Source organism: Medicago sativa, chromosome 4 (assembly GCF_051527215.1).
Source record: "Medicago sativa cultivar Bolivia chromosome 4, Bolivia_mono, whole genome shotgun sequence".
Taxonomy (NCBI): Eukaryota; Viridiplantae; Streptophyta; class Magnoliopsida; order Fabales; family Fabaceae; genus Medicago; species Medicago sativa.
The window spans coordinates 101,111,299-101,138,164 of NC_140752.1; the positions used below are offsets into that span (position 1 = coordinate 101,111,299).

Here is a 26,866-nt window from a genome sequence, read left to right on the forward strand (position 1 = left end):
TAACACTGCATATCTATCTTCTTATCGGTCAAATTTGATAGAGGAGTTTATTTGATAGTACAAGTTAAACACATTGAGGGACTATTTTAGTGTTTCAAAATCTTTTGATCGGGAATAGGATTATAGGGTACTTCAAACCCTACTTCAAGGCTACAACATCTATATGACAGATTCCGCCCGTTGAGTGAGAATACTTCAAATTATTTTGATCTGGAATATAAGATTAATTAAAGGGCTGTCCCTACTTTTATAATTGTTTTGTTGGGATACATAGTTAAGTGCTTGTTTGGTAAGTTGAAATCAATCAATGTCGTAATATCAAACATACATTAAACATCATTCTATTGCGTTTATTTTTATAATGGTGGAGTGCATAATCAAGTAATCAAACGAGGCAAGCTACCCCATGAACAATTATCAGAAATAAACTAAGCAAATAAAAATGTTATGTATCAAGACTCCTTCAAAGGTTATAACGAGCATCCTTTATTAAACAACTCAGCATTTTAAGATATTAATTAGCTATAGAAGTTTTTCTATCTAAAAGATGGATAAGGTTGAAGGAAAATACTGGGAGTTTGTTATATCAACAATAATTTAGAGTTTATTTAAAGTACTACTTAACTTTAAAAAAAGCTCTAACCCATTTGAATTCCCAACGATATTATTTTTGAGATCCGAGAAGGCATCATGGCTAAAAAAAAGTATTTACATATTGTCCATCAACAAATCCCATCCTTCCCTCAAAAAAGAAAAAAGATCTCATCCTTTATCCTGGAAGTTGAAGCTCCGCTCTGGCGGGACATGGGTTAGATTATTATCATCTGGATCAATCTATGTTAGATATTTTTTACTCTTTTTATTTACGATGATTCCAAATGCTCTCTCGAACCGTAATTAAAAGACACTCTATAAAAATTTGTCTGCCTCTTTTTGGTGTTAACCCTTCTGTTTTTAAGGAAGAGAACCTTAGTAACGAGTAGTTTGATTGAGAGATAAATGAAATCTGGCAAAAAAAAATTGTTTGTTTGTAAATATAAGGTTTTATACAAAATTCTATATGCATTTATTATTCATTTTCCAAATATATCACTTATTAATACAACCAATCTATTTCAATATATGAAAATTAATATTAAATATATTTTTTTTTGAAGGAATATTAAATATATTTATACACAAAATAATTTAGTAATAATCATGTATATATATATTTTAAACAAGTTTATTACTCAAATATTTTTAATACTAGTGATTTTTGTTAAAAGTTTTTGTTTGCATGTTAAATTAATTAATACTTTTAATTGGTTTGACAAACTGTTTATAATAGTAATAAAATAGATATCGGTGCGAAAAGATTGAGTTGAATAATGGTGAGACCCCCGTTATTGAATATTGAATTGAATAGAATAGTAGATCCTTGCAAATATTGAATACATTAATTGCCAGGAAAGCATTAAAACGACTGGTCGTATGGTGCTGCTTATCAATTCGTTTTCCAATCTCAACCGCATATACTTTTCTTCTTCTTCGTTTTCTATTCTATTATATAACAGAAAAGCTGCTGCATACTCCTCTGAAAAACAAACAATTTGATAGATAGATAGATAGATAGATATTTTAATCATAAAGCTAGATAGCTAAGGCAAAGTAGATAATAATAATATGGGTACTGTGATTGACTCCCATTTTTTAGCCCTCACTGCCATAGTCACCGTAAGTACAATTTGCTTACTTATTATTCTCAATTCCAATTTCAATTCCATTTATTTATTTATTTATTTATCTCATCAATTCAATTGTTGTTTATCAGTTTGCCTATCAACTTCTGTTTTTCATCATCACTGCACTCCTCAAATTCGACAAGGTCACTGATTTTGCCGGAAGTACTAATTTCGTAATAATAGCTGTATTGACTTTGGTAATCAAAGGCTCCTGGCATTTTCGACAGATAATCCTCACTCTATTTGTTGTATTATGGGGTCTTCGCCTCGCCTTCTTTCTCTTACTCAGGATTATACAATGGGGTGAGGATAGACGCTTTGATCAAATGCGCAACAATTTGGGTAAATTGGCTCTCTTCTGGATATTTCAAGCTCTCTGGGTTTGGGCCGTCAGTTTACCTGTTACAGTCGTCAATGCAACCGATAGAAATCCTTTTCTACAGTCTGTCGATTTAATTGGATGGCTTATGTGGGCTGTGGGTTTTATGATTGAAGGTACAGCTGATCAACAAAAACTTAATTTCAAAAAGTCCCCTGAAAATAGAGGCAAGTGGTGCAATGCTGGACTTTGGAAATACACTCGACATCCTAACTATTTTGGCGAGGTTAGTTACTTACTGCCCCTTGTTACTTTCATATCCAACTGTAAATCACATATTATTCTATACTTTATATTTTTCTTGTTGCTTAAGCAAAGATACATATTAAAGTGAAAAGTGGTTACTGGTTGAGACAAGTAAATCCTGTTATCATCCAGGGGATAGGATTGAAGGCGCGTCCGACACTTGTTTGTGATTACATTGAATTATGTCATTTACTCAAAATTTTATCAGTATCGGCATGTCAGTGTCCGTGCTTCATAGGTTGAGTGACCTCTTTTCTTGAGGGTGGAAAAACCTCTTGAAGTTAGTTTATAAATAAAATAAAATTAACAGGTATCTAAATGGATTCCCTTGTGCAATTGTGAAGCATTTGAAATACATTGTGTAATAGTTTCTTTCAAACTGTGAAATGCCTGAATATGCTGTTTGTTTATGTTGCTGTGTCATTTATTTATTTTTGAATGGAAAATGTTAGTACTATATGTTAGTGTTAATGTGTTATGTTGTGTATATGTTAGTGTTATGTTTGTGGGTGGGGATAGAAATCTCAGGTTCTGTTTGGCAGTTTAGGACAGGAGTGGCGGGGAGGGATTTGGGGGGTTTGTTTTTCTTCAGATTACAAAATCCCCCTAATTTTGGGGAAACTAAAAAATTTTATTGGAAGAGGGTTTTGGCGGGTATGGCAAATTATCTAAATTTAATCTAGGTTATAAGACTCCCAGTATTAAAAATATATTAACCATAAACATTCATTTATCTTTCTCTTCAAAATTACTCTCTCAAAAAAAGTGAAAGATTTCTCTATTTTCCCGCTACTCTCCTCCCCCCAAAGCCATTCCGTCCCCCTCCCCTCCAAACTCCCAAACAGAGCCTCAACCTCCTTCTCACTCAACCCCTTAACTCCCCCACCCCGACCATCAAATCAACCTTATACCCCGTTTGCTGTCTCATTTATAGGATAAAATGAAGTGATTATTTTTGTCTCTTTTTGGTGATTGACTAGTATTTGGTATAAGAGGTGTTTCAAACATCTAATACAATTCTTATTTTTTTAACAAATAGTGTAAAATATTAATCAAACTTCATGAATGCTTTACTCAGATATTACTTTGGTGGGGAATTTTTGTGGCATCTACACCTATACTGGATAAGGCTGAATGGCTGGTAATCATCGGACCAATTTTTCTCACACTGTTGCTTCTTTTCATCAGTGGCATTCCACTGCTCGAGGTTTGCTTCTTACCTCTGATTTGGTCACAATTGTGATGCAATTTTGTCGCTTTTCTGATGATGAATTGCATAATGGAGGCAGGAATCAGCAGATAAGAAGTTTGGCAATGTGGCTGGATACAGGGTATACAAACAAAGAACCAGGTAAGTCTACCTCCTCCATGTTAGTCTATATTTCAGTGTATCAAACAACTAATCCAAATCTTTGTTTCAGCCCTTTGATCCCATTGCCACCAGCAGTCTATGGAAAGTTACCTACATGGTTTAAATCAGTTTTCCTCTTTGAATTTCCACTCTACAGTCGCAATTTTCCACCAGAAGAACAGAACTGGTGAGAGACAGTTTTAATTTCACTTGTGTAACTTAACATCTTTTGTCTTCAAAACTGTTGTATTCAGCCATTTTAGGTATCTTGTGTTAACAGCTTATCAAGTAACATTTATTGGAAAGAAAAGGAGTAACTCTTGTTATTTTCAATTTTGATTTGATTTGTGACTGTTCTCTGTATTAAAACAGTTTTTAAGAACAAGATAACAATATTTTTAAACCTGTTGGTTATTCTATCCTAGTGTCTCAGACTGTGCAGATTGTGTAAAACCTGGGGGTTCATTTTCCCACAACTCACATCGATGATGAAGGAGAGAACCTTACAATTATGCAGTATTCTTCTTCAACACAACAAGTCATATAGCCTTTATGCTTACTTTCTTAGTACTTTCCTACTTCCCGCTACAATGATAATAAGAAAGAAAAGGAAAATCGTAATAAGAAGTCATCTAGCCTTTATGTCTGACTACCGCAATATAGAACTGTGGAAGGATCATATTTTATTGTCTGCAAATGCCAAATCATCCTGAATGCTTTAAAATTCCCTTTTAAACTCTTATATGTAGGTCTGAATAAATGGTATTAACTTATTTACTGTTTGCTCAAGGTGTAGAACAAGCAGTGGGAAAAGCGGCGATGCCATGAAAATTGGGTAACACGGTTCTCTTGCACCGCACTGAAGTTAGAGTTGCCATCATTGACTACTGCTGTTAGGAATGTTCTTTGGGGTTTTTCCAAGGCCTTGTAATGTTGTTGCAACTTGCAACTTTTCTTGTTTTTATCTCTTTAATTTGGTTGTTCTCTCGTCTTTGATATATACGTTGTGTAGGTAACTAAACTAATGGATTGTCATTTATGTCATTTTAATTCTTCTACTGCAATTATCATTTTGGACCTGCATCGGCAGATATGTAACACTTTTTTTTTTTTTTACGTGTGAATATTTTCATTCTTTTTCAAAATTCAATTTTGAATATTAGGACCATTGCCAACATGCGCAAGTGAGACATGCGGTGCATGATGCACAAGCAAAATTAATGTTTATATTTCGTTATCAACACACTCGTATGATGATCTATCAACACATTATTTATTTAATTTTCCCCTTCGACTATGATTATGTTTTTTTTTTTCCTTCAATAAAAATCAATATACATTTTTTTTCCTTTATTTGAGAGTGAGGGGAGGTTAAGAATATGTGACTTTGTGTTTGGTAGAGTTGGTGATTGGCAGGGTCCTAGAGGTAGGAGAGCGAAAATAAGAAGAAAAAAAATGTGCTGAGGATTTGTCATATGAGTGTGTTGCGTGTAAATAAACAAAATTCAAATGTTGAAATTACTCACACATGTGCATGTTAGTAATAGCCATAATTAGATATAAATTGCGAAAACCTTCTATCCTTGAGCATATAACTTTTGGCCATGAATTTTGTAAGATTAGGATTTGAGAGACCTTGTTCTTAAAAGTGTTAGATAGTTCAACTAGTTTAAAATGAGGAAAAAGAAGTCGGAGGTCTTGGTTCAAACTTGAACGAGAAAAAAAAAAAACTATACAAACAATTTTTTTTTACTTGAATTACATTCACACTCATTAAGAAAATTAGTTAGTCCTTCGATAATCAACATATAAATTAGTTTGTTAGACATATACAAACTATACAAACAAAATAATTTATAAAAACTAATCCAGAAAATTAGTTTGAAGGACCAACATATTAATGTTAGTTTGTATAGTTAGACATATAAAAACTAACTGTTAGTTTGTAAAAACTAATCTAAAAAAGTAATTTATATGTCGATTATTGAATGCAAATTTGTATATTGCATTCACTCTTTTTTGGATACGTTGATTGTTGGATGCAATCTTGCTTTTACTTGTTTTGGCTTTGAAAGTGCATTAAACACCTCTCTTTTTTTTCTTCATGTGTAAGTCTTAAAATCTAGAGTAAACCTCAGATTGATTAAAAGATTTTCAAAATAATATATTGATCGAAGGTGAACAGCATCAAAATTTTCTTATAATATATGATATTTAACTAGAAAATAGCAATTTATTCGATTAAAATAATACCATTAGGCAGTCAAACAATAATGGTAACATGTATGGCACTACAGAAAAAATGTAGATGACTGAGGTACCACCTACAAGATCCAATTAGCATGAAAAATAAGTTCGATTGAGTGAATTAGATGTAGCTTTAAACCAGCTGTCTATCAAAAGTGTAAATGTGAAGAACTAAAATTATGAATGGAACTAAAGTTTACTTTCACAAGTCACAACAGATCTATTTATTATCTTTGGCAGTATGCACAATTGTCCTGAGCAAGCTGTACATGCATAATAAATAAATAAATACAGTTAGTTAACATTCTACGTTAACTCCTGGGTGCTCACCAGTTCACAGAACCTCAATGCTATTCTTACAGAGTATATTGTTGTTTTATTTAGTAGAAAAGCATTGAAAATGAATCAAACCTGCTTCTCAACTTTCCATTGATATGATTTATTTGGGTTGTTTTTACATTTTAAGAATTGTTTTGATGCTGGGATTCCAACCTGCTACTTGTTAAAAATATTGAACAAAGATAATGGTGGGCCTTTCTAGTTAGTCAAACTGCAAATCTTCCGCTCAATACTCACATATCTCTGGCAAAGTCCACAAGCCAATGCGCTGAATCTTCACAATCTCCAGGAATGATAAATCAAGTAATATGATCGAATGAAGACTGTAAATATTACTGGTAAAAAGAAATTGAGAATCCTAAGAACAAAGCAGCCACTGTTCCCTTATGACAGTTCTGCTTCTACCTGCGCTTTCCTTGATGATGGAAGTGAATTTCTCCAGAGAATACGAATGATCACAGTGATTTAGCTCACAAGCATGAAACTTGCTCAGGTTGAAGTGAGCCTACAAGTAAATAGCACACCACATGTATCATTACAAATCTAATTCTCAGGTTTTATTTTTAGTGAATGAAATACTCCCTCCGTCCCTTTTTATTGGAGTAGTTTACAAAAAAGTTTTGTCTCTAAATATAAGATCATATCCAAATTTTTAGATGCATTGATTCATCTTTTTCCAAATATACCCCTTGTTAATATTACCAATTTGTCTTGGTATATGAAAAGTTAACATTAAATATATATTTAAGAGTTGTGCTAGCAACACTCTCTTTTCAACACTCTCCCAAACACTCAATTCTTTATTGGTTTAAATCAAGGTGGTCCTCGCATTTTGGAAATGGGTTCCACTTAAAGTGGTGGGACATGCATTAATTTCATTCAATAAAAGAGTGAGTGTTAGAGAGTGTATAAAAGAGTGTCCCTAGCATTCCTCTATATTTAATTAAGGGTAATCTAGTAATAGTCACACACATTTTAGACAACCTTATTACTCCAACAACTTTACTTAATACCCATGATTTTTGTAAACTACTACTATAAAAAGGGACGGAGGGAGTATGTAAAAAACATGAGATGAGCGGCTCAAGATTCGTCAGCAATCAAATTTAGCATTTACTAGCTTAGAGGAAAGGGAAAATGCAGGGTAGTAGAGCATAGGTCATGAGAATAATGTAAGCAAAGAAGTGTACCAGATTGAAAGCCAGAACTAGCAGGGAAGAATACATTGTGACTCTGGTTGAGGCTGTTGCCTCCAATCAACCATTGACCATAGAAATCTGATATTTGGCATTGAAAAGTCTATATTCAGCTTACAAAACTGTTTCGGCCTTCACAGTCAGTATTGCCCACACATGTAAATCTTGACTTGCACTGGTTGTCATATGAAAATAGAACATGAATGACAAGTTCAGCCATCACAGATTCCCTCCCTGTTCATACATCAACCTGTCAGGGTTTCTCATCGTTAAAAGGTTGTCATTTAGATGATAAAACCAAAGAAAACTCAACAATTTGGCAACAGTTCAGACTGAGAAAGGACCTAATAGATAAGAGTTAATCCAAGAGCAAAAAAATAGATCCACCTGCTTGTTAAAAATGCTTAGTAGTTATACATTGTGAAGGAAGAAGAGTAGCAGTCTTAGCAATTTATAAAAGAAAAGTTCAACAAGAAGCAGCAGCAATGACTTTGAACATACATATATACATACCAATGCACAGAAACATTTATATATATCCTATTATTTAATTTTAATTCAACTTCTCAGAAACAAGGGAAACACACATTTCCTAAGCATTTATGTAGAGTGAAAGATAATAGATTATGGAAGCATAATCCAAAATGGAACTAAAGTAACTGTCAAAAGTTAAATAAAAAATAAATGGAACTAGAGTATCTGACCTTTTTTCAATATTTCCTAGACCTCTGGCGATCATTTCTTCACGAAGTTTCTCTGCCTTATCAGTCTCATTTTTCTGTAGCAGTACACCAATAATTATTTCAAAAGTTACAGCATCAGGGGGGCGATCATTGTCCTCCATTTTTGAAAGTAAGAGCATAGCTTCACCAAAAGAGCCATCTTTACAAAGTGCATTGATCAGAATAGTATATGTTTGTACATTGGGAGAACAGCCATGCATCAAAAGATGTTGAAGAGCATCTTCTGCCATCTTCAACTTTTCACCTTTGCACAAACTGTCAACAATTGCATGGTTTGTGTAAAAATCAGGCCAAATCCCTTGAACAATCTGTCGGAATAATGAAATTGCCTTGTCAAAAGGTTGGGTTTTACAAAACGCATCTAACAATATATTGTAAGTGATTACATCTGGTGATTGACCACTATCACACATTTCATCAAGAAGCTCTTGCACATGTGATATTCTTCCCAAATTGCATAAGCCATCAATAAGAGAATTGTAAGAAGCAATATTAGGTATTAAATTTTTATGACGTATCTCTTTAAAGAGAACAATGGCTTCATCAACCATTTCAGTCTTGCAATAACCATTAATCAAGACATTATAATTCAAGATATCAGGTTCCAAGCAACTTTTGACCATTCTATTGAATATGTCTTTTGCGGCGTTAACATTATTTATTAAACAATACCCATCCATCATAGCATTGTAGGTAACAATGTTAGGTTTCTCGCCTTTTTTCATCATCATAACAAGCACACCTAGGGCTTCTAAGATCCTTCCTTCTTTACATAATGCATCAATCAATATATTATACGTGACTACATCAGGGGGTTGAGCACTATCATGCATTTCATCAAGAAGCTTTTTACATGTGATATTCTTCCCAAATTGCATAAGCCATCGATAAGAGAATTGTAAGAAGCAATAGTAGGGACTAAATTTTTATTACATAGCTCTTTAAAGAGAACCATGGCTTCATCCACCATTTTAGTCTTGCAATAACCATCAATCAAGACATTATAATTCAAGACATCAGGTTCCAAGCCTCTTTTAACCATTCTATTGAATAGTTCTATTGCCTCGTGGACATTTTCTCTTAAACAATACCCATCCATCAGAGCATTGTAAGTAACAATGTCCGGTTTCTCACCTCTTTTCAACATCATCACAAGCACACCTTGTGCTTCCAAGATCCTCCCTTCTTTACATAATGCATCAATCAATATGTTAAAGGTATAGTCATCCGGGTCAACATTCTCCCGCACCATTTTTGTTAGTAATTGAGTAACCTCTTGCCATCGACCCACACTACAACAACCATCGATTAGAGAGTTGTAGGTAACAACACCAAGTAAAATCCCCCTCTCACCAATTCGAGAACACAACCCAAGGGCATCCGAAACAAATCCATCTTTGCAGAGTCCATCAATGAGTGCACTATACATTATTAGATTGGGTTGAACGGAGCTTTCCTCCATCTCTTGTAGCAAATGAAGGGCAGCTTTTATTTGCCCATTTTTGGATAACCCATTAATCAAAGTCCCATAAGTAAATTGATCAAAAAGATAGCCTTGGGCTAGTAGGTGTTGGTAAAAGTCTAAAGCTTTGAAGATCATACCATTGATACAAAAACCATTGATAATTGTATTAAAAGTGACCAAATTGGGTTGATAACCACTCTTAAGAATGGTAGCCAATAATGAAAAAGCAAAAGTGATGTGAGATTGATGACAGTAACAATTAATCAAGATGGTGAAAGTAGCAATGGAAGGGGAAATTCCCTTTGATTGAAGTTGCGTAAAGAGTGAAATGGCAGTGGGATAATGACCCATTCTGACAATAGCACCCAAAAGCTTGTCAAATTCAGAAGTGGGTGGAGGAGGAAAAGCACGAACCATGCGATTGAAACAAGTAACAGCATCATCTACATTACGAAATCTACAATTTTTGTGGGCATTTTGGGATTGGAAATGACCAAAGAAACGAGAAGAAATAGAGAATTTGGGAATGGCATACCTTATTGGATTGAGCATCCTCAAATTTCAAAATCCTCACTTTGAATTACAATCCATTCACAACCTGCCTAGGGTTTAAGCCTCCATGTCCATTGTGCTTCTGCTTTGTGCCATTTTCTTGATTTTTTCAAGTTGGATTTTTATCTTCTCATTTTTGAAAATTGCTGGTGACACATTGCATAAGGCTGACACACATGTAAAATACGTTTTTGCCCCCTCGGCAGTTAAGTGCCGAATTATGAAACCGGCTGCAGTTAACTACCGAGGAAAACTTCGGCAGTTAACTACCGAGGAAAATTGAAAACTTCGGCAGTTAACTGCCGAGGAATCCTCAAACCCCCTTTTTTTTTTTACAAAAACCATTAATTTTTTTTATTCTTTAAACCTAAATTTTCCTTAATTAAATTTAATTCTTTAATCCTTTTAAGGAATTAAACACAATTTTTTTTATGATTTCATTCATGTGATTTTGTTGCCATAAATGAAGAAATATGAGAGATGAATAATATTCGGTAGTTAACGGACCTAAAATGATAATTCAATAAAAAAAATGCAACAACAAAAAATGTTACAAATGATAGAATAATTATATTTGTAATTATTAGTAATTAATTATAATATTTAAGATATTTTTTTGTTGTTCACAAATTATAATATTTCAGATATTATTCATCTCTCTTTCAAATAATTATATTTGTAATTATTCTATCAATAATACCTTTTTTTTGTACAAATAAAACCACTTTTCTATTCTTCAAAAAAAAAAAATTAATTAATAAACGTGATTGAATATGTAGTAATTCTATGATCTCATATTTTTTTATTTATGGCAACAAAATCATATGAATGAAATCAACAACTTTATAAAAAGAATCGTGTATTTAATGGCAACAAAATTCATATTTCTTCATTTATGGCAACAAAATCACATGAATGAAATCATGAAAAGAATTATGTTTAATTCCTTAAAAGGATTAAAGAATTAAATTTAATTAAGGAAAATTTAAGTTTAAAGAATAAAAAGAATTAATGGTTTTTGTAAAAAAAAAAAAAAAAAAAGGGTTTGAGGATTCCTCAGCAGTTAACTGCCGAAGTTTTCAATTTTCCTCGGTAGTTAACTGCCGAAGTTTTCCTCGGTAGTTAACTGCAGCCGGTTTCATAATTCGGCAGTTAACTGCCGAGGGGGCAAAAACGTATTTTACATGTGTGCCACAGCCTTATGCAATGTGTCAACAACAGTTTTCCTCATTTTTTGGTCAAGTTGTATTTTTATCTTTAAAAAAAAAAAGACATATTATTAAAGGTGAGTATGTTTTACATTTGGGTGAGATATACTCGCTAACGATGATAATGCAATAATGTTAAATATTTTGATGGAGAATTTGATATTTAAAGTTTTTTTTTTGAAAGAGATATCTAAAGTTTTTATGATTATATATAAATATATTCGGCTTACATCTAAAACTTTTTTTAAGAGCGTTCACACTCAAAGTTTGTAATTGTATTTTTATGTGCATTTTTATAAATAAAATATGAACGATGTTTCGATAATTGATGGATAAAGACTAATAACTTATATGTGATAGTTTTTAACTTATAACTAATAAATTAATTGAAATATTTATTAAAATTAACATTTCGACTATTTGATGAATGATAGTTTATAACTGATGAATCATGAATGTAAAAAAAAGAAATCTTTAAAAAAAATTGTTTCATGAATGTAAAATAACATAAAAGGATATTTTTAATTAATAATAAAATTTTGGTTAAATATGTTTTTAGTCCCTACAAAACTACGAGTTTTCAGATTAAGTCCCTATAAAATTTTAATAGTAATTTTTTTCCTCCATAATATTATTGTTTGTAAGAAACAAAGAATAGTCTCTATTTGAAGAAAAAATGCAAAAAAATTGATACTTATAGCCCTCCAAAATAGTCCCTATAAAATGCAAATAGACTAAAAGTGAATAATTTTTTTAGGGACTCAACTTGAAACCTTATAATTTTGTAAGGACTAAAAACATATTTAACCCTAAAATTTATATAAATTCATATTTAAAATATTCGCGATTACGGGTTTGTCTAACATGTGCAATATTGCACATGTTAAAGGTACTAAAAGTGAAAACTTTTTATTAAAAAACAACAATTATTTATTAAAAAAATACATATTTAATATTAAATGCATAAGTTTCAGTGCAAACTTACATTTTAAAAACTTTTTAACATGTGCAAATTTGCACATGATAGAAAAACTCTTTACAATTTATTAATTTAACATATCTTTTAAATATTAAAATCCAAGGGTAGTGGAACAATTAAACTTAGATGATGTTATACTTGTGCAAAAAGTCATCAAGATTCGAATGCATTGTAGAAAATCAGATATGAATGATTATTAATTGTATATACCAAAAATGAATTATTTTGTCTTTACATATTCAAAAGAAAACAATCACGAAATTGTACGCAGTATCTTTGATTATTATTAATTAATGCCAAGGTCAAAACAGTGCACTCAACTCTGTCCTGTCCCTCCAAGCTACTGACTAGAGAGGCTCATTCTGTGGTTGCATCTGTTGCTAACTTGCTACGCTGTACATACCCATGAATCCCTTATCATCATATGAGCAGCATTCAAAATTCAAACTCAAATCACACCTTCAATGAAATATAGCAGGACACTCCTCTATGATGGAGTACCTGTTCTCGAGTTAAGTTCCACAAAGTCAGATTGAATTCATCGAGATAAGAAGGTACAAAATCCTGTATTTTCCTTCATCATTATTATATATTTCTGGTTATGGTTAAGTTCTTTGCAACATCTCTACGTGTCCACTATGCGTGCTTGATGTACACTGGAGTAAGAAATAATATCCAATGCACTAAAGACAACTTAAAAGCCAAGGAAAATGATAAGCCATAACACAATCATACTCCAGTGTTATTTATGTTCTCCAATGAGATCACGGCACCAGATCTACCCTCATCCGATGGGCTAGAATGTGACATCAGAATATAAATCACCCACAAATGAAGGCAAACAAGGTAAATCAAAGCCCACAATTTTGCCGTTGAGTTCCTTTTCAGAAAAACTGCACCAGCCACAAAAATATAATCTAATTGTTGAAGCAATGACCCCAGCTGTTTCTTGCCAGAGTGAATTCTGGCTTTTAGCATAGGCTTAAATTTTGAATTAGAGAGCTCCCACAACCCAGATTCTAAGTCACTTGATGATGAGGCAGGATTCATAGCAGTTGAACCTGAGACTGACATGTTCTCGTCCAGCAACCTCGACACTGCCTGCTGAGTCAATCGTGAAAATTAAAAAAAAAAAAAAATCAAGTATATCATGATTTCAAGAATAAGTATCATTGCCTTAGTAAAAAGCATACCTCAATTCGAAATATAAGGCTTGCCTTCTCAGATGAGAGTGATTCAACCTGTTAACAAGAATAAACTTTTTTAACATAAAGGCGCCTGAAGCAAGTCCCAATTATGTGTTTGGGTGAATTTGTTTCAAAAACAATTATTTGCATTTTAACCTGCTTGATTCTGAAAACCATATCAGACTGATTTGTTGATCAATCTTGTTTTATATCCCAAGAAAGATTTTTACAAACTGTTAATGTGTTCAGTTGCTTCGTAAGACTGACCAGACTGGCTGGTCAAGCCTGAATTAAAACAGTGATTCTTGAGCATTTGCAAAAATATTACATCTAACTGGATGTATGAAAGACTCACCTTAGCTTGTTTCTGTATTAAATGATCAGTCATCTGATGGAGCCTACGTTTGAGCTCAACTTCAACTTCCGTTGGCTCTTCTATCTCCTTCCTTGTCATTTCAATATCAGCTTCCAGTTTCCTTGCCTGTGACGTGCAGCTGTATTAAATAACTTCATATCCAAGAGAAATCATAGACTTTGACAAGTTGAATGCAAAACTTAATGAAGTTGGATATGTAACACAGCAAGTACTAGCGATCTATAAAGAAAAGTTTCAACATTTTTTAGATACGATATCCAGACATTAGATTCAGAGTCTGAACGAAAAGTGACCTAAAAATCATAATTAAAAAAGGTCCCTTAGAGGTTGAAACTATTTACAAGTAGCAAGCCTTTATAATTGATTTTAACATGACGATTCTTTCACATTCAGTTAAGGTCAAGCGGTTAAGTCTAGAGTGAGGTACCATGATAGGTGCCTCACCCTTGAAGTACTTGAGTAACTGTGTTTTGCATTTGGTTGAAATTTTGTACTACAACAAAAGAAACAGAGGCACCAATTTTATACTTCTAGACAAACTGACAATTTACCAAAAATAATGAAATACGTTGCATCTGAAATATCATAGCTCTTCATGGAAAATGAATGAACATAACGGACACACAAGAGTATAAAAGCTTACCTTTTCCTGTAATTGTGCAACTTTATCATTAATAAATGAGTGTTCTGCCTCAAGAATTTCTCGTTCAAACTCAACTCCTTTTGAAGCTAGCTACAGCATCAGCATAGATAAACAGATGTCAGGAACATCATACTAAAAGAAAGAGAGCATAAGTTTAAGAAAGGGTCCTTCACAAAAAATGTTTAAAAAAGGGAATATGTGGCCAAACAAAAAGAAAATGCCACAGACTTCCTCTTAAAATCTCAGCTCGGGAAAGAGTAAACAAAAGAAGTCAACTGTTAATATACCAGTTTCAGCAAAGAATAGGGTAACTTACTTGATTTCGTGAAGCTCCAGTTTGATTAGGATTCCTCAAGCTCCTTCTGAGCTCTACAAAAGTTAAAGAATCAGCTATTAACAGACCCTCATCACAACATAATCTCAACTACTCCAGTACCCTAAATAACCAATTTGCAAAGATACATCTTAAAATTTGGGTTGGCCCCAACTCAATCATTACAAAACCGATTTGAATGATGAGATATGCAAACCACTTATAAGAAATACTTGGCAAATCTCTACGCAATGTGGGATAAAACCCACCCCCTCACACCCAACACAACGGAGGTGCTGAAGGCTACAATGACGGCCAGCTCACATGCCGCAGTTAGGTGCTAGGGGCTAACCGCAATTAAGGCGGAATTTCCAACAACAAAAAAATTAACAATCAGACCCTATGGGCCTGAAGTGTGGACAACGTGGGAAGCCTAACTGCAGATCTAGGATAGGGTCTTAGAATTTGGATTGGGCCTAATTCAACCATTACAAAACCGGCTTGTAAGGCGACAGATACCCACCACTTATAAGCAACACTTGGCGATGTGGGACTAAACTCACCCCCTCACACCCAGCATAACGGAGGTGTTGGAGGCTGCAATGAAGGCAGTCCAAATGCCGCAATTAAGGCGAAATTTCCAACACTACATAATAATTAAATCTTTGGTGATGAATAATTAATAAGCAAAACTACCATAGTTCAGGATCTACAGAAGAAAAGACATTTCTTCTCAAACAAAGAAAGGGAAATCCTAGTTGATGTGTGTTCTTAGGATATCCTCAACTCTTGGGCTGGCTTATGGGGTTGAGTTAAGCCTAGCTCAAGTTACAATATCAAAGCCTGTTCTGGATTTGTTATTGGGTTCACCAGCATCTGTTCGTGCTCATTAAGGGGTGTGTTGAGATCCCAAAGGTCAAAGTAGTCCATGTAAAACTCGAGCATTCCTCACCATACGAGCTAGCTTTTGTTGTGAGTTGGACCTAACCCAAATTCGAATAATGTGGCTCCTGAAAAACCCATAGAAGCCTAACACAAGTTTGCTTCAAACCTAAATGGCCTGTCCTTTAATTGCATACTAACCGCGTATTTTGTTCAAACAGTTTTCCATTGTTCTCTTCAGTAACTAAATGTACCTAAAGTAATTGTTGTGCATATGCTCATTATGCTATTCAACAAGCTTGAAAATTATCCTTATGGGCCTATACCAACCTTTTTTTTGTTATTAAGAGCTTGTAGACTAATACTTAAGGTTTGAAATATGATCAAGTTAAAATGAAACAAATATATAAATCATGGCAGCTAATGAGTCCTATCAAAAGACACAATTAATGGTTGAAATAAAATATACTGGCCTGATTACTTCGAGAAAAAAAAATGTTTTCCTTTTATGTATTCACTTTTAATTACACAACGGCCACCTTTTCAATTTGTTTCCTGCTTTCAAAGATTTAATACAGAAACGCTGAAAATAACATTTTTGTTTTCAAAATTTCTTGTACATATCATCGAAAACAGCAAACAGAATGAAAACAATATGGTACTCTTGTAATTAAAAAGTAAAATAAGAAATGGAAACAAAAACATTTTCTCAAAGATAACACGCCCTAATGTTTCAGAGAACAAATCAATGACTTTGCAAAGCGGCAGTACCTTCATGAACAGACTCTTTTGACGCCGTTTTTTGTCTGAGTTCTGCAGCTTGTTTGACCTGATCCAATAACATATCATAAGCAACACATAGTCATTTACTACTCTTACCCAGATATGAGGATGACACAAGAGTTTGGCTAATTCGATTCCAATATAAGATTCTCATTCTAATTCTATAATAAGCTACATTTGCAATCACAAAATCTTTAGGGAGTTGATATGTCAATTCAATTCAACTTTTAAACTTTCAGTCCCAGCAGTATTTAGGACATTTTTCCAGAGAGTGTCAGAGTTGACGATGGAGATAAGTTCTTCAGTTAATTGGATGTTATCGACTTTAATTGTGATGCCAGTTTGGTCATATTATGTCGCTATTTTTAAGAAGTCATTAATCTTCACACAATTAGAAATATAGTCCAAATCTTTGTGATAAGTACCAAGTAGTAACAAGTCTATTTTTATGCAATAATTTATGAATTTCATCAATACTACAGCCAAAACATCTTGTATTCTATGAATCGTGAGAAGTGGATGGAAGAAATCTTAGAATCTAAAAATACCTCTACTTCAAGGTTCCACTGTACAGCTGCGAGGGATCTTGCAAGATCAGCATTAGCAGTCTACAACCAATCCATACATTTATCAGTGACAAGCTTATCTAGATATTTGCAAAACTAGAATATCATGAAAAAAGTATTTGCCATGTGTGCTTTAAGCTATACATTACAAACAAATGCCTTAAAAACGTTGAATCAACATACCTCCAGTTTAGCTAAACGTGTAAGAATTTCCATTCTGGTATTATTATGTTTTTGCTTTTCCAACTCAACAGCTTCCATTGTTTCCATCATAGTGCTCTGAAGCTGCGAAGCCTGAGGGACAGGGAAAAACAGGATTAAATATGTGACCAACACGTCAAAAAGATCAGGTGTCACCCAAAACAGTGATCTAGACCGTGATTAATTTCAAAGTAAAGTCATCCTATTAGGAGAAGTTCTCAAACAGTGAAAACTTGATGAGGGTTATTGTTTTTTTAACCAAATCACTGAGAACATTAAGCAGGAAAATACATTCCACAAACATTTACAAGATTATCGATATCCTACGCTGAACATCCTGCTGAGCATAACCAGTATAACACAAGAACTTAAAAGAGAGAACAAAAATATGAGTTAAAATAACAATCATAAAATTACCTCTTGTGCTTGTTGTTTAGCTCGCTCCTCAAGTATTTTCTCTAGACTTTCTTTCTCTCCCTCTAATTTGGCCACTATATTCTCCTTTTCCTTGATAACATTGATTGCTTTTGCCGCTGCTCTCTCAGCTAGGATCCTTTCTCTCTTCTTTCTCCTTTCTTCCCTCTCATGTTCACTTTCAGAATCAGATGTTGAACCAGAGTCCGTATCTGAATCAGAACTTCCATCACTGGCCATAGAAGAACCCCTTTTCAAATCATTAGATGTTGAATTGGCAGACATTGAATTAAGCTGACGCCTCCCTTTTATCACAGTTTTCAGTTGACTGCCAACATCTACAGGGAACTTGGCTTCACGCACTTTATCAACCCCCCTTACTGGTATTGCCTTTCTGTCCTCTTCCAGCAGTAATTCTGGTGAATTTAATGGGTGCCCATGATCTACCTTGGTCTCAACCACAGGTTTATCAGAAGTGTTATTACTAACAGATTCCTGTCCTCTGGTGGATTTAGTATCAGTTTCGGATTCTACATTAGACTGCCTATCAGTGGAAGCGGAAGAAGAAGTAGATTCCTTGCCATCATCACTAGATTTACCACTAAAATTTTCTCCTTTAAGAGAGTCTAACCTCTGCAAAGAGGTTGAACTGGTGTTAGCAGATTTGTGATTCCTCTTGATATCAGAAACGGATAAAGTCTTGAGTTTGCTACTATTTTGCCTTAAAATACGAGGTGCAGGCACGGCGTTAGAAGCAGAAGGTGAACTAAGAAGTTGAGTCCAATCACCGTCTGTAATGGTAGGAGGGTTAGATGATTTGGGTAGTGCAGTTGCAGTAGTAGTTTTAAGGGGATCACTGCGAAGTTTTCCATTATAATCATTGTTATCAGTTGGGAGTTTGTTCTTCTTCTTCTTCTTGAATTGATCTTTGAGAGGGACACCACTACCTGATTTGGGAGGAGCATCAATACTACTGGATTGTTCCTCTAATTGAAGCCTCTCGTTGTTCTTACGAAGTGAATCCGCCGCTTGTTGATCGATCTGAACCGTTAAAATCAAAAAAAATAAATAAATAGAAATTAAATAAGAAAATAGGAAATTGATTGATTGATGGAAAATGGACGGACGGACGGACTTGCCTGATGGAGAATGTTCTCGGCGGCTTTAAGTTTGGAAGAGATCCAATTCGCCATGGTTTGATTTGATAATAGAATTATTAGAAGGAAACGCTGATTTTTTCGTTCTTTCTTTCTCTCTGTTAGTTAGGAAGAAGAAGATGAAGAGTGACACGTGTTTCTTTAGTCTAACCCAAAACATATTCGCCCCGACAACTACCAACTAACTAACGGGTCTTTGGACTAGGTTTGCTGGGTTTTCTGACCCCGATGAGATAGACCAAATTTCATCTATAGACCCCTTCAATTGCTTATACATACCTCAAAAATCTGAAAAATGCTCTCTAATGCCATCATTCATAATCATATCATGTATAGTCTTATCATTCATCCGACGCAACATCAATTTCTCCGCACCATACAACATCGTCGGCCTGAATTTAAGGTATGATATTATCTCCAACTTTCACATCCAAGGTACGCTTCTAAGACTTGTCTCCAAGTCTCTGACCTCCCTCTTAATTACTCCCTCAATTCTACAAGGACTCTCCAACCAGTACTACATCATTTGTCAAAAGCATATACTTGTTTACCGGTGTTTTTGGTAAACAAAAAGACTAGTTTTGATTATTACAAGCACGATCAAACCCAAAACCCTAGGACATGTTGTCCAATCTTTTTTCAGAAAATGTGTGAACGTTCATCATATTCATAGGTTGCTTTATAAACAAGACGAAGTTGGGTATGAAAACAACTGTCTTTAGACAGAGAAAAGTAAAGGAAATGCAAGTAAAAGACTTAAAAGTTTAAAACACAAAAACTTAAAGAAAAGGTAAATTGCATTGCATTAATGTAAATATGGTTCGACAAATCAGATTATATACATTATGTATGAATTTTTTCTCTAGACGCTGGTACTTCGAGTGCTAGAATTCTATAAGTGATTTGCGACCTATTTTTCATATGAAAAACTACTATTTATACATAGTGAAAATAACTGCAAAATGCTAACTGCCACGAATTGCACTTCTTCCATCGAAAACTGTCTGTCACACACGTCTTCAATAAGAAAACTGCTGCTTTTTGAATTCAAATTCCTTCCCTTCGACCAAAGATCTCTCTGAATCACCTTTTGTCGAACTTCAAAGCTTATTGAACTCTTTCAAACGCTAAGTTCCAGACTATGTTGAAATCTCCATGCTAAAGATAATGACTTTAATTCCTGAAAGAACAAAAGTCAACTCATTAACTGCATTAATTGAGTCTGTCGAAATTACAGGCTAACAATACCTCAGTGCTAACTTTTAGATGTGTTATGTAAGTAATTTCAAAACTAAAGTTAAACATAAATGGTTTAGGGTTGACCCTTGCTGCAATCCTATTGTTATATAAAAATCGCCAGAAGTCTCATCATGCGTGCTCACAATAGTCAAAGCTCCCTCATACATATCCTTGATCGCTATAATATAAGCACTTATAACCTTTTTCTTCTCCAAGGCTTTCTGCAAAATCTCTCTATAGATTTTTTATACTATTTGAATAAGTATATAAGCTACTATGAAAAGTAAAAAAAAAAAAAAAAAGTCTTCGTGAGTACAGCTTAGCAGAGATGTTGCAGTATGCAGAAGTTTAGGTACGAACCCCATACTCTCACTTATTCATCTTAAAAGGTGAATTTCAAGTCATTGGACTATTTGACAAAAAAAAAAAAAAAACTACTATGAAAAAGATAAAATATTATAATTAAAAAAATTTATTTTTGCAACATAATTTTTGAGATAAAAGCATGAATGTAATAATAATAACAATGATGATGATAATGATGATGACGACGACGACGACAACAACTATTAATATTATTAAAAAATATAACTATTAATAACTCTTAATAAAGGCAAATCATATTTTTGATGTCGCCTATTTTTACTTCCTAAAATACCCTTGACAATTTCAGTTTGAATTTTAGTAATATCCTTTCACGATACAATAAAAGATATAAAAAAACAAAACGAAATCGAATTCTAGAAGTTTGTAAAACCGAATTGAATTGTTTTGAATCAAACTGAACGGTTTCAGTTCAGTCCCAAAACTGTTAGTAATGGTTTAGTTTTTTTGGTTTGGTTCGGTTCAGTTTAGCAGTTCAATTCGGTTTTTTGCTTTTTTTGCCAACCCCTATTGGACAACACTTGTGTGATATTGTGGTGCCAATATCATGCGACGTTGGTCAACCACAATGTAACAATTGGTTTTCTTCTCTCTTTCATTTGCTCTCCCTCAACATATTTTTGTTGTAAGCTGGAGAAAAGAAACAAAGGCAGGGAATCGTTTGTTGATTGAACTATAATAGTAGTAGTAGTACTAATAGTAGTACTAATAATAATAATAATAATAATAATAATAATAATAATAATAATAATAATAATAATAATAATAATAATAATAATAATAATAATAATAATAATAATAATAATAATAATAATAATAATAATAATAATAATAATAATAATAATAATAATAATAATAATAATAATAATAATAATAATAATAATAATAATAATAATAATAATAATAATAATAATAATAATAATAATAATAATAATAATAATAATAATAATAATAATAATAATAATAATAATAATAATAATAATAATAATAATAATAATAATAATAATAATAATAATAATAATAATAATAATAATAATAATAATAATAATAATAATAATAATAATAATAATAATAATAATAATAATAATAATAATAATAATAATAATAATAATAATAATAATAATAATAATAATAATAATAATAATAATAATAATAATAATAATAATAATAATAATAATAATAATAATAATAATAATAATAATAATAATAATAATAATAATAATAATAATAATAATAATAATAATAATAATAATAATAATAATAATAATAATAATAATAATAATAATAATAATAATAATAATAATAATAATAATAATAATAATAATAATAATAATAATAATAATAATAATAATAATAATAATAATAATAATAATAATAATAATAATAATAATAATAATAATAATAATAATAATAATAATAATAATAATAATAATAATAATAATAATAATAATAATAATAATAATAATAATAATAATAATAATAATAATAATAATAATAATAATAATAATAATAATAATAATAATAATAATAATAATAATAATAATAATAATAATAATAATAATAATAATAATAATGTGAAAGTACTACAAAAGAGAAGGACAAAATGACTCAATGCTCTATGCAGTAGCCAAGGAGAATAAAAATAACACAAAACACGTGACTGCTTTCTTATTTGAAATTCCGTTAAAACAACCATTAGTAGCATGTGATGTGATAATAAAAAATTCATGTATGATATAATAAATAAGCGTAATTACATCATCCTAGCTAGCAACATCAAGTGATCACTTATATCAAATGGGTACAAAATCATCATGGTCACCGTCGTTTCATAACGAATTACCAATAAAAATTCAAAACCGTAATGAATGAACAAGTGGGAAAAATTGGATGAACGAAACAATGAATCCAAAACCTCTCATCGATCATGAACAACAAGGAGCCTGTTTAGTTGCGGTAACTTCATCAGCTATATGAATCTCTTTCCCGTTAGATAGATTAATTGGTGTCTCATCCATTTTGGCATCCAAACTTCTCTGGTTTGTGATGTCAAAAATAGTTGTGATCATTTGTAAGAACACTTGCTCAACGTTCAGATTCTTCAAAGCAGAGGTTTCCATAAAACACAACCCTTCTGCCTCTGCAAACCCTTTCGCTTCTTCTTCCTCAACTTCTCTTGATTCACCAAGATCACATTTGTTTCCAACTAGAATAACTACCATCTCTTCGCCACCAAACTCTCGTAGCTCCACTAACCATCTGCCTACACTCTCATAACTTGATCGCCTCGTTATGTCATACACTAGCAATGCTCCCAAGGCTCCTCTATAATACGAACTTGTGATAGCTCTAAACCTGCCAGTGCCACACAATTAATTAATTAATCAATATATACCCCCCATCCATATATTTGTTATAGTGAGTCTATACTGTAATACGTAAAACATATTGAGAGCAATGGTTTGATGGGCTGAGTATATTGGTTATGGCTGGCTAGAACTCGACCGACATGAGATTTCAGTCCTTTTGATCTGGTCCGAGGTCTAACAAATATTTCATGATGACACAAAAATGTTTCAGTCCTTTAGACTAAGTATGAGGTATAATAAATATTTTATGCTGCTACAAAAATATACTACTATAGGATTTTGCTCTGAAAATTGAAAATGTAGTTTATAAGAGAGACACACCTCTAACTCCATGGAATACCTAAGTTTTATATGATTAGAAAGATGAAATTGTTGGCTACCAAAACCTTCACCACCTCACATCCATTGATTGTCTATCTGCTCTTTCTCTCAATCAATTTGATGTTTTCTTTCTCTCTAGAATAAGTTGAACAAGGCCATGTCATGGACCCGCTTCTCCCAATAGTTACGCTATTCATTTAAGATTGCATTACATTATTATTTACATGATGGAAAAATTAAAAGAGAAAACTTGATTTATACACTTATGCTACCAAGAGTGAATCCTACTCTTTGAACTCACATCATTTAACATGTTCATTAGTCAACTCAGTTGAGAATCATCTGCTTTTCTCATGATGAAAGTGCAAGGAAAAGAAAACTAAAGATAAAGGAAATTGTGCGCATGTAACACAAACGCAAAAATAGTGCAATTATTTTTATGGGATTGCAAAAGAAAAGCTCTTTTTTTTTTTTTTTTTTTTAATTTTGTGACTATGTCATTATTTAAAAATATAAAATTATCTTAAAAGGGTTCATCCACATCACTCGGAGTGATTAAATTTCGATATAATTATGAAACATTAATATTCTCCGATTTATAAAAAGAAAGCTTAAAAGTAGAAAGTTGGGGAAAAAGGTACAAGAAGCACCCACAGCAAAGGAGGAAATCACGGTGAAGTTCCACTTTCCATTCCAATTCCAATAAAGAGATTAAGCAATTCACCCTTAAGCAGTATTACAACAAATTAAAAACAAAACCACAGTTGGAATTCAATTCACGGTATTATGATCTTAGTGTCTTCAGGGTCCCACTCTGATTGAATTCTAGTTATACTTTTACTACTACTAATTTTGTCAAATTCAATTGGCATTCACTTTTATAAATTGTCAAATTTAAGATAAGATATCATCATCACGGATTAACTGTGCAGTTATAAAAATGCTAAAATATTCATCTATCTAATTAACTTAACAAAAAGAGTTGATCAAAAAAATCTAGTAATAAACAACAAGAACTTGTTCTTGCTTAGAAAGTCTAACAATAAACAAAGTCACGCATGACATGAAAAGCTGAATTCTCAACTTCATGTATATTCATTCGCAAACCCATTGGACCCCACTTTGAATTGGAAAACAAAAGAAATGAAAAAATCTTACTTTTCATTCAAACAAGAGAACAACAATGATAGTATATGCAGCTGAATATTGATAATTTGCAAACTTAAGAATATTCTTATAATTTTATTCAGAACTTTATGGATTTCGTTCATCATTGGAACAAGATATATATGATCAAAAAAACATTAAAAGAAAGACTGATTCTTTGATTGGAAGGGAAGTTACCTTTCTTGGCCGGCAGTGTCCCATATTTGAGCTTTGATGAGTTTGTCTCTGACCTTGATGTTTCTGTATGCAAATTCAACTCCTATAGTTGGCTTTGAATCCAACCTGAATTCATCTTTTGCAAACCTTGAAAGCAGATTTGATTTCCCAACTCCAGAATCACCAATCAGCACTGCCTTGAACAAGTAATCACACTCTTCATCAAATATAATTGCATCATGATCCATTAATATATATATCTTTCTTTCTTTCGAAGATACTCAAATACAATAAGTTCCAAAGAGAAGGTTATTCTGGACTAGACAACATAGAGCGAAGAAAGTAAAAATAGGGTGCAAAGGTGATGATCTTATTTATATACAATAAGCAAAGGTGATTATAACTAAAAGTAATGGGGCACTAAACATATATAAACAACTCTTTGATAATGATTTTTGGAGGGCATTGAGTGTTTTTATTTACATATGAATTACAATCGATAAAGACATAATGAATGAATAGTCCTTGATGTTGTCCTAGTTTGTGGATGTCATTAATTAGCTAAGTGAAAGAGCCAACCATGGTAGCAATGGTATTGTTCCACATGTCCCCTCCTTTTTTTCAATTGGAAAAATTGGCATTTTCATGCTTATGTGGCATTCTAGAATTGGCTTTTCCCTACTATTTATGTGCACATCATGAACACAATTGGTTATCAAATGACATTGTTTAGAATCTTAGAATATAAGGCGTCTCAAGGTTGATAAAAAATTTAGAAAGGGGTAATGATTCCAAATTATCATTTCTTTGGAATAAGAATAGACTAATTACATGTGATCATTTATGTTTGTGGTTGGTTGCCAACGTAATCATACAATTAGCAATGGGTTTGGCAATAACAATAAAGATCTAGTTTGTATAAGAGGTGATTATCGGATATGATTTAGTCACTGTAGGGTAGCAGGAAAAGTAATTACTTAACAAAAGATATTTCTTTAAATAAAATTTTGTTTTTTTTCTCTTTTACTCACTTTTATCTTTCATAACCTTTGTCCTTCTCTTTAACTCATTTCTTATGTATCATAATACAAATGTGTTTTGATCTAAGCCAAAACCCATCCAAACTCGAATTCCATTCTGAATGTCCAATGGAACACGGAGAACGTCTCACAAAGGGTCATCGACCTCATGATAAAGATCATGCGTTGATTTTCTCTTCATGGAGAGATTCACGTGTTTAGCAAGACGTCTTTAATAGAATTTCTCGCAATTTCTCCTCAATGGCTCGACTATATACAAACTTCATTCTCCGAGAACCAAAGTACACACCATATTTACTACCCCTCGGAATCTTGTTGACTCGACTGTCTGAATTCTTGTTGTTACACCACCCATTGTCGAAGAGATCAAACCACTGTACTCGCATGTGCTTTATAACTTATGGTTATTGTTCTAGATCCACACTGGATCATTGACACCGTATGTAGGAACAAAAGCCATAGTTGAGGGATGGTATGCTCTATAACTCATTAACCTTGACTACGGATACTATTCTTGTACACCAAGAAGTTTACCATTGATTGAAAATCGAAGTTAAAGGTAGTTTATAAACCCTCACTCTTCTCAATCTGCCCAAGTACTTGTTAATTAAGGATAAAACGATGAATGCTTACATCAGATGTAAAGTGAATAATACCTCAGAAAAGCAAGAGATTTAAGGTTAGACAATTAGAAGTGGTTTCTATGACCGGAAGAGGGCGTTAAAATCCCATGATCATCATAAGGCCTGGGAGGGAAGAACCCCCCTGTTATCAGCGAGCCTCGCCAAAAGGAAGCCTCCGAAAACCAAAGAAAAACTTAAAACATCAATTAAAACAGGGGGAATAAAGGAAGTCATGAAATACCTTAAATGAATAGAGAAGACAATAACTTTCAAATCTTTTATTGTCTTCTTTGTTTTATCCATCGATTAAGATTTTAATGGATGAACAAAAATGGAGATTTCATTTGGACCTTTGGCAGAAGAATAAAGAATGTTCAACGTTGCTGAAACGTGAAGACAAATTTAGTTGCAGTTAACTTCTTGACAATTATCAGCACTTAGCAGGTGCACTTAGCACTTAAGTGCAGCTGTGTCTACTTCTTGGCTGTTAACAATTTTCTCATATAATAATAGGCCCATCTTTTATTTTTATTTTTCATCTTTCATTTCAAATTACTTTTTAGTTTTTACGGTTCATGTTGTGTTTTTGAATTAGTACAGATTTAGTTTATCATCC

General features: G+C 32.7%; 3 protein-coding genes and 1 pseudogene across 6 annotated transcripts; 1 reads left to right on the forward strand and 3 right to left on the reverse strand.

Annotated features, from left to right (window-relative positions):
* Nucleotides 1-1,578: 1,578 nt before the first annotated feature.
* Nucleotides 1,579-4,845, forward strand: LOC146934796 (3-oxo-5-alpha-steroid 4-dehydrogenase (DUF1295)). 2 transcript variants are annotated; one of them, XM_085706743.1, is made up of 6 exons: nucleotides 1,579-1,716; nucleotides 1,814-2,329; nucleotides 3,428-3,556; nucleotides 3,639-3,700; nucleotides 3,771-3,887; nucleotides 4,491-4,845. In XM_085706743.1, exons 1-6 carry the CDS (start codon nucleotides 1,666-1,668, stop codon nucleotides 4,537-4,539), a joined length of 924 nt encoding a protein of 307 aa, XP_085562869.1. In that variant the 5' UTR covers nucleotides 1,579-1,665; the 3' UTR covers nucleotides 4,540-4,845. The 2 variants fall into 2 exon arrangements, with proteins under 2 accessions (XP_085562869.1, XP_085562870.1); XM_085706744.1 differs by having other exon boundaries at nucleotides 4,497-4,845.
* Nucleotides 4,846-6,124: 1,279 nt separating this feature from the next.
* On the reverse strand, nucleotides 6,125-10,359 carry LOC146934797 (uncharacterized; annotated as a pseudogene). Its single transcript, XR_015007887.1, has 3 exons — nucleotides 8,187-10,359; nucleotides 7,477-7,732; nucleotides 6,125-6,791 (listed from the first exon to the last, which is right to left on the reverse strand). The product of XR_015007887.1 is annotated as an uncharacterized LOC146934797 (transcript).
* A 2,239-nt stretch (nucleotides 10,360-12,598) lies between these two features.
* GC2 (golgin Putative 2) lies at nucleotides 12,599-19,082 on the reverse strand. 2 transcript variants are annotated; one of them, XM_085706746.1, is made up of 10 exons: nucleotides 18,934-19,082; nucleotides 17,798-18,835; nucleotides 17,363-17,473; nucleotides 17,162-17,221; nucleotides 16,602-16,659; nucleotides 14,952-15,004; nucleotides 14,636-14,725; nucleotides 13,972-14,097; nucleotides 13,623-13,670; nucleotides 12,599-13,530 (listed from the first exon to the last, which is right to left on the reverse strand). In XM_085706746.1, exons 1-10 carry the CDS (start codon nucleotides 18,985-18,987, stop codon nucleotides 13,159-13,161), a joined length of 2,010 nt encoding a protein of 669 aa, XP_085562872.1. In that variant the 5' UTR covers nucleotides 18,988-19,082; the 3' UTR covers nucleotides 12,599-13,158. The 2 variants fall into 2 exon arrangements, with proteins under 2 accessions (XP_085562872.1, XP_085562871.1); XM_085706745.1 differs by having other exon boundaries at nucleotides 12,599-13,533.
* A 3,129-nt stretch (nucleotides 19,083-22,211) lies between these two features.
* LOC146934799 (ras-related protein RABA6b-like) lies at nucleotides 22,212-25,150 on the reverse strand. Its single transcript, XM_085706747.1, has 2 exons — nucleotides 24,609-25,150; nucleotides 22,212-22,929 (listed from the first exon to the last, which is right to left on the reverse strand). The coding sequence occupies exons 1-2, from the start codon at nucleotides 24,833-24,835 to the stop codon at nucleotides 22,500-22,502; spliced, it is 657 nt and encodes a 218-aa protein (XP_085562873.1). The 5' UTR covers nucleotides 24,836-25,150; the 3' UTR covers nucleotides 22,212-22,499.
* Between the last annotated feature and the right edge of the window lie 1,716 nt (nucleotides 25,151-26,866).

Bases quoted from the DNA above. Each gene is read 5' to 3' on its own strand.
- LOC146934796 (XM_085706743.1), top strand. From the start codon at position 1,666: ATGGGTACTGTGATTGACTCCCATTTTTTAGCCCTCACTGCCATAGTC. The intron at 3,557-3,638 runs GTTTGCTTCTTA...TAATGGAGGCAG, and splicing joins GTGGCATTCCACTGCTCGAG to GAATCAGCAGATAAGAAGTT. The intron at 3,888-4,490 runs GTGAGAGACAGT...TGTTTGCTCAAG, and splicing joins CCACCAGAAGAACAGAACTG to GTGTAGAACAAGCAGTGGGA.
- GC2 (XM_085706745.1), bottom strand. From the start codon at position 18,987: ATGGCGAATTGGATCTCTTCCAAACTTAAAGCCGCCGAGAACATTCTC. The intron at 17,222-17,362 runs GTATGTTGATTC...GATTGGTTGTAG, and splicing joins CACGTTTAGCTAAACTGGAG to ACTGCTAATGCTGATCTTGC. The intron at 14,726-14,951 runs GTAAGTTACCCT...CTGATGCTGTAG, and splicing joins CTGGAGCTTCACGAAATCAA to CTAGCTTCAAAAGGAGTTGA.
- LOC146934799 (XM_085706747.1), bottom strand. From the start codon at position 24,835: ATGGATCATGATGCAATTATATTTGATGAAGAGTGTGATTACTTGTTC. The intron at 22,930-24,608 runs GTAACTTCCCTT...TGGCACTGGCAG, and splicing joins GACACTGCCGGCCAAGAAAG to GTTTAGAGCTATCACAAGTT.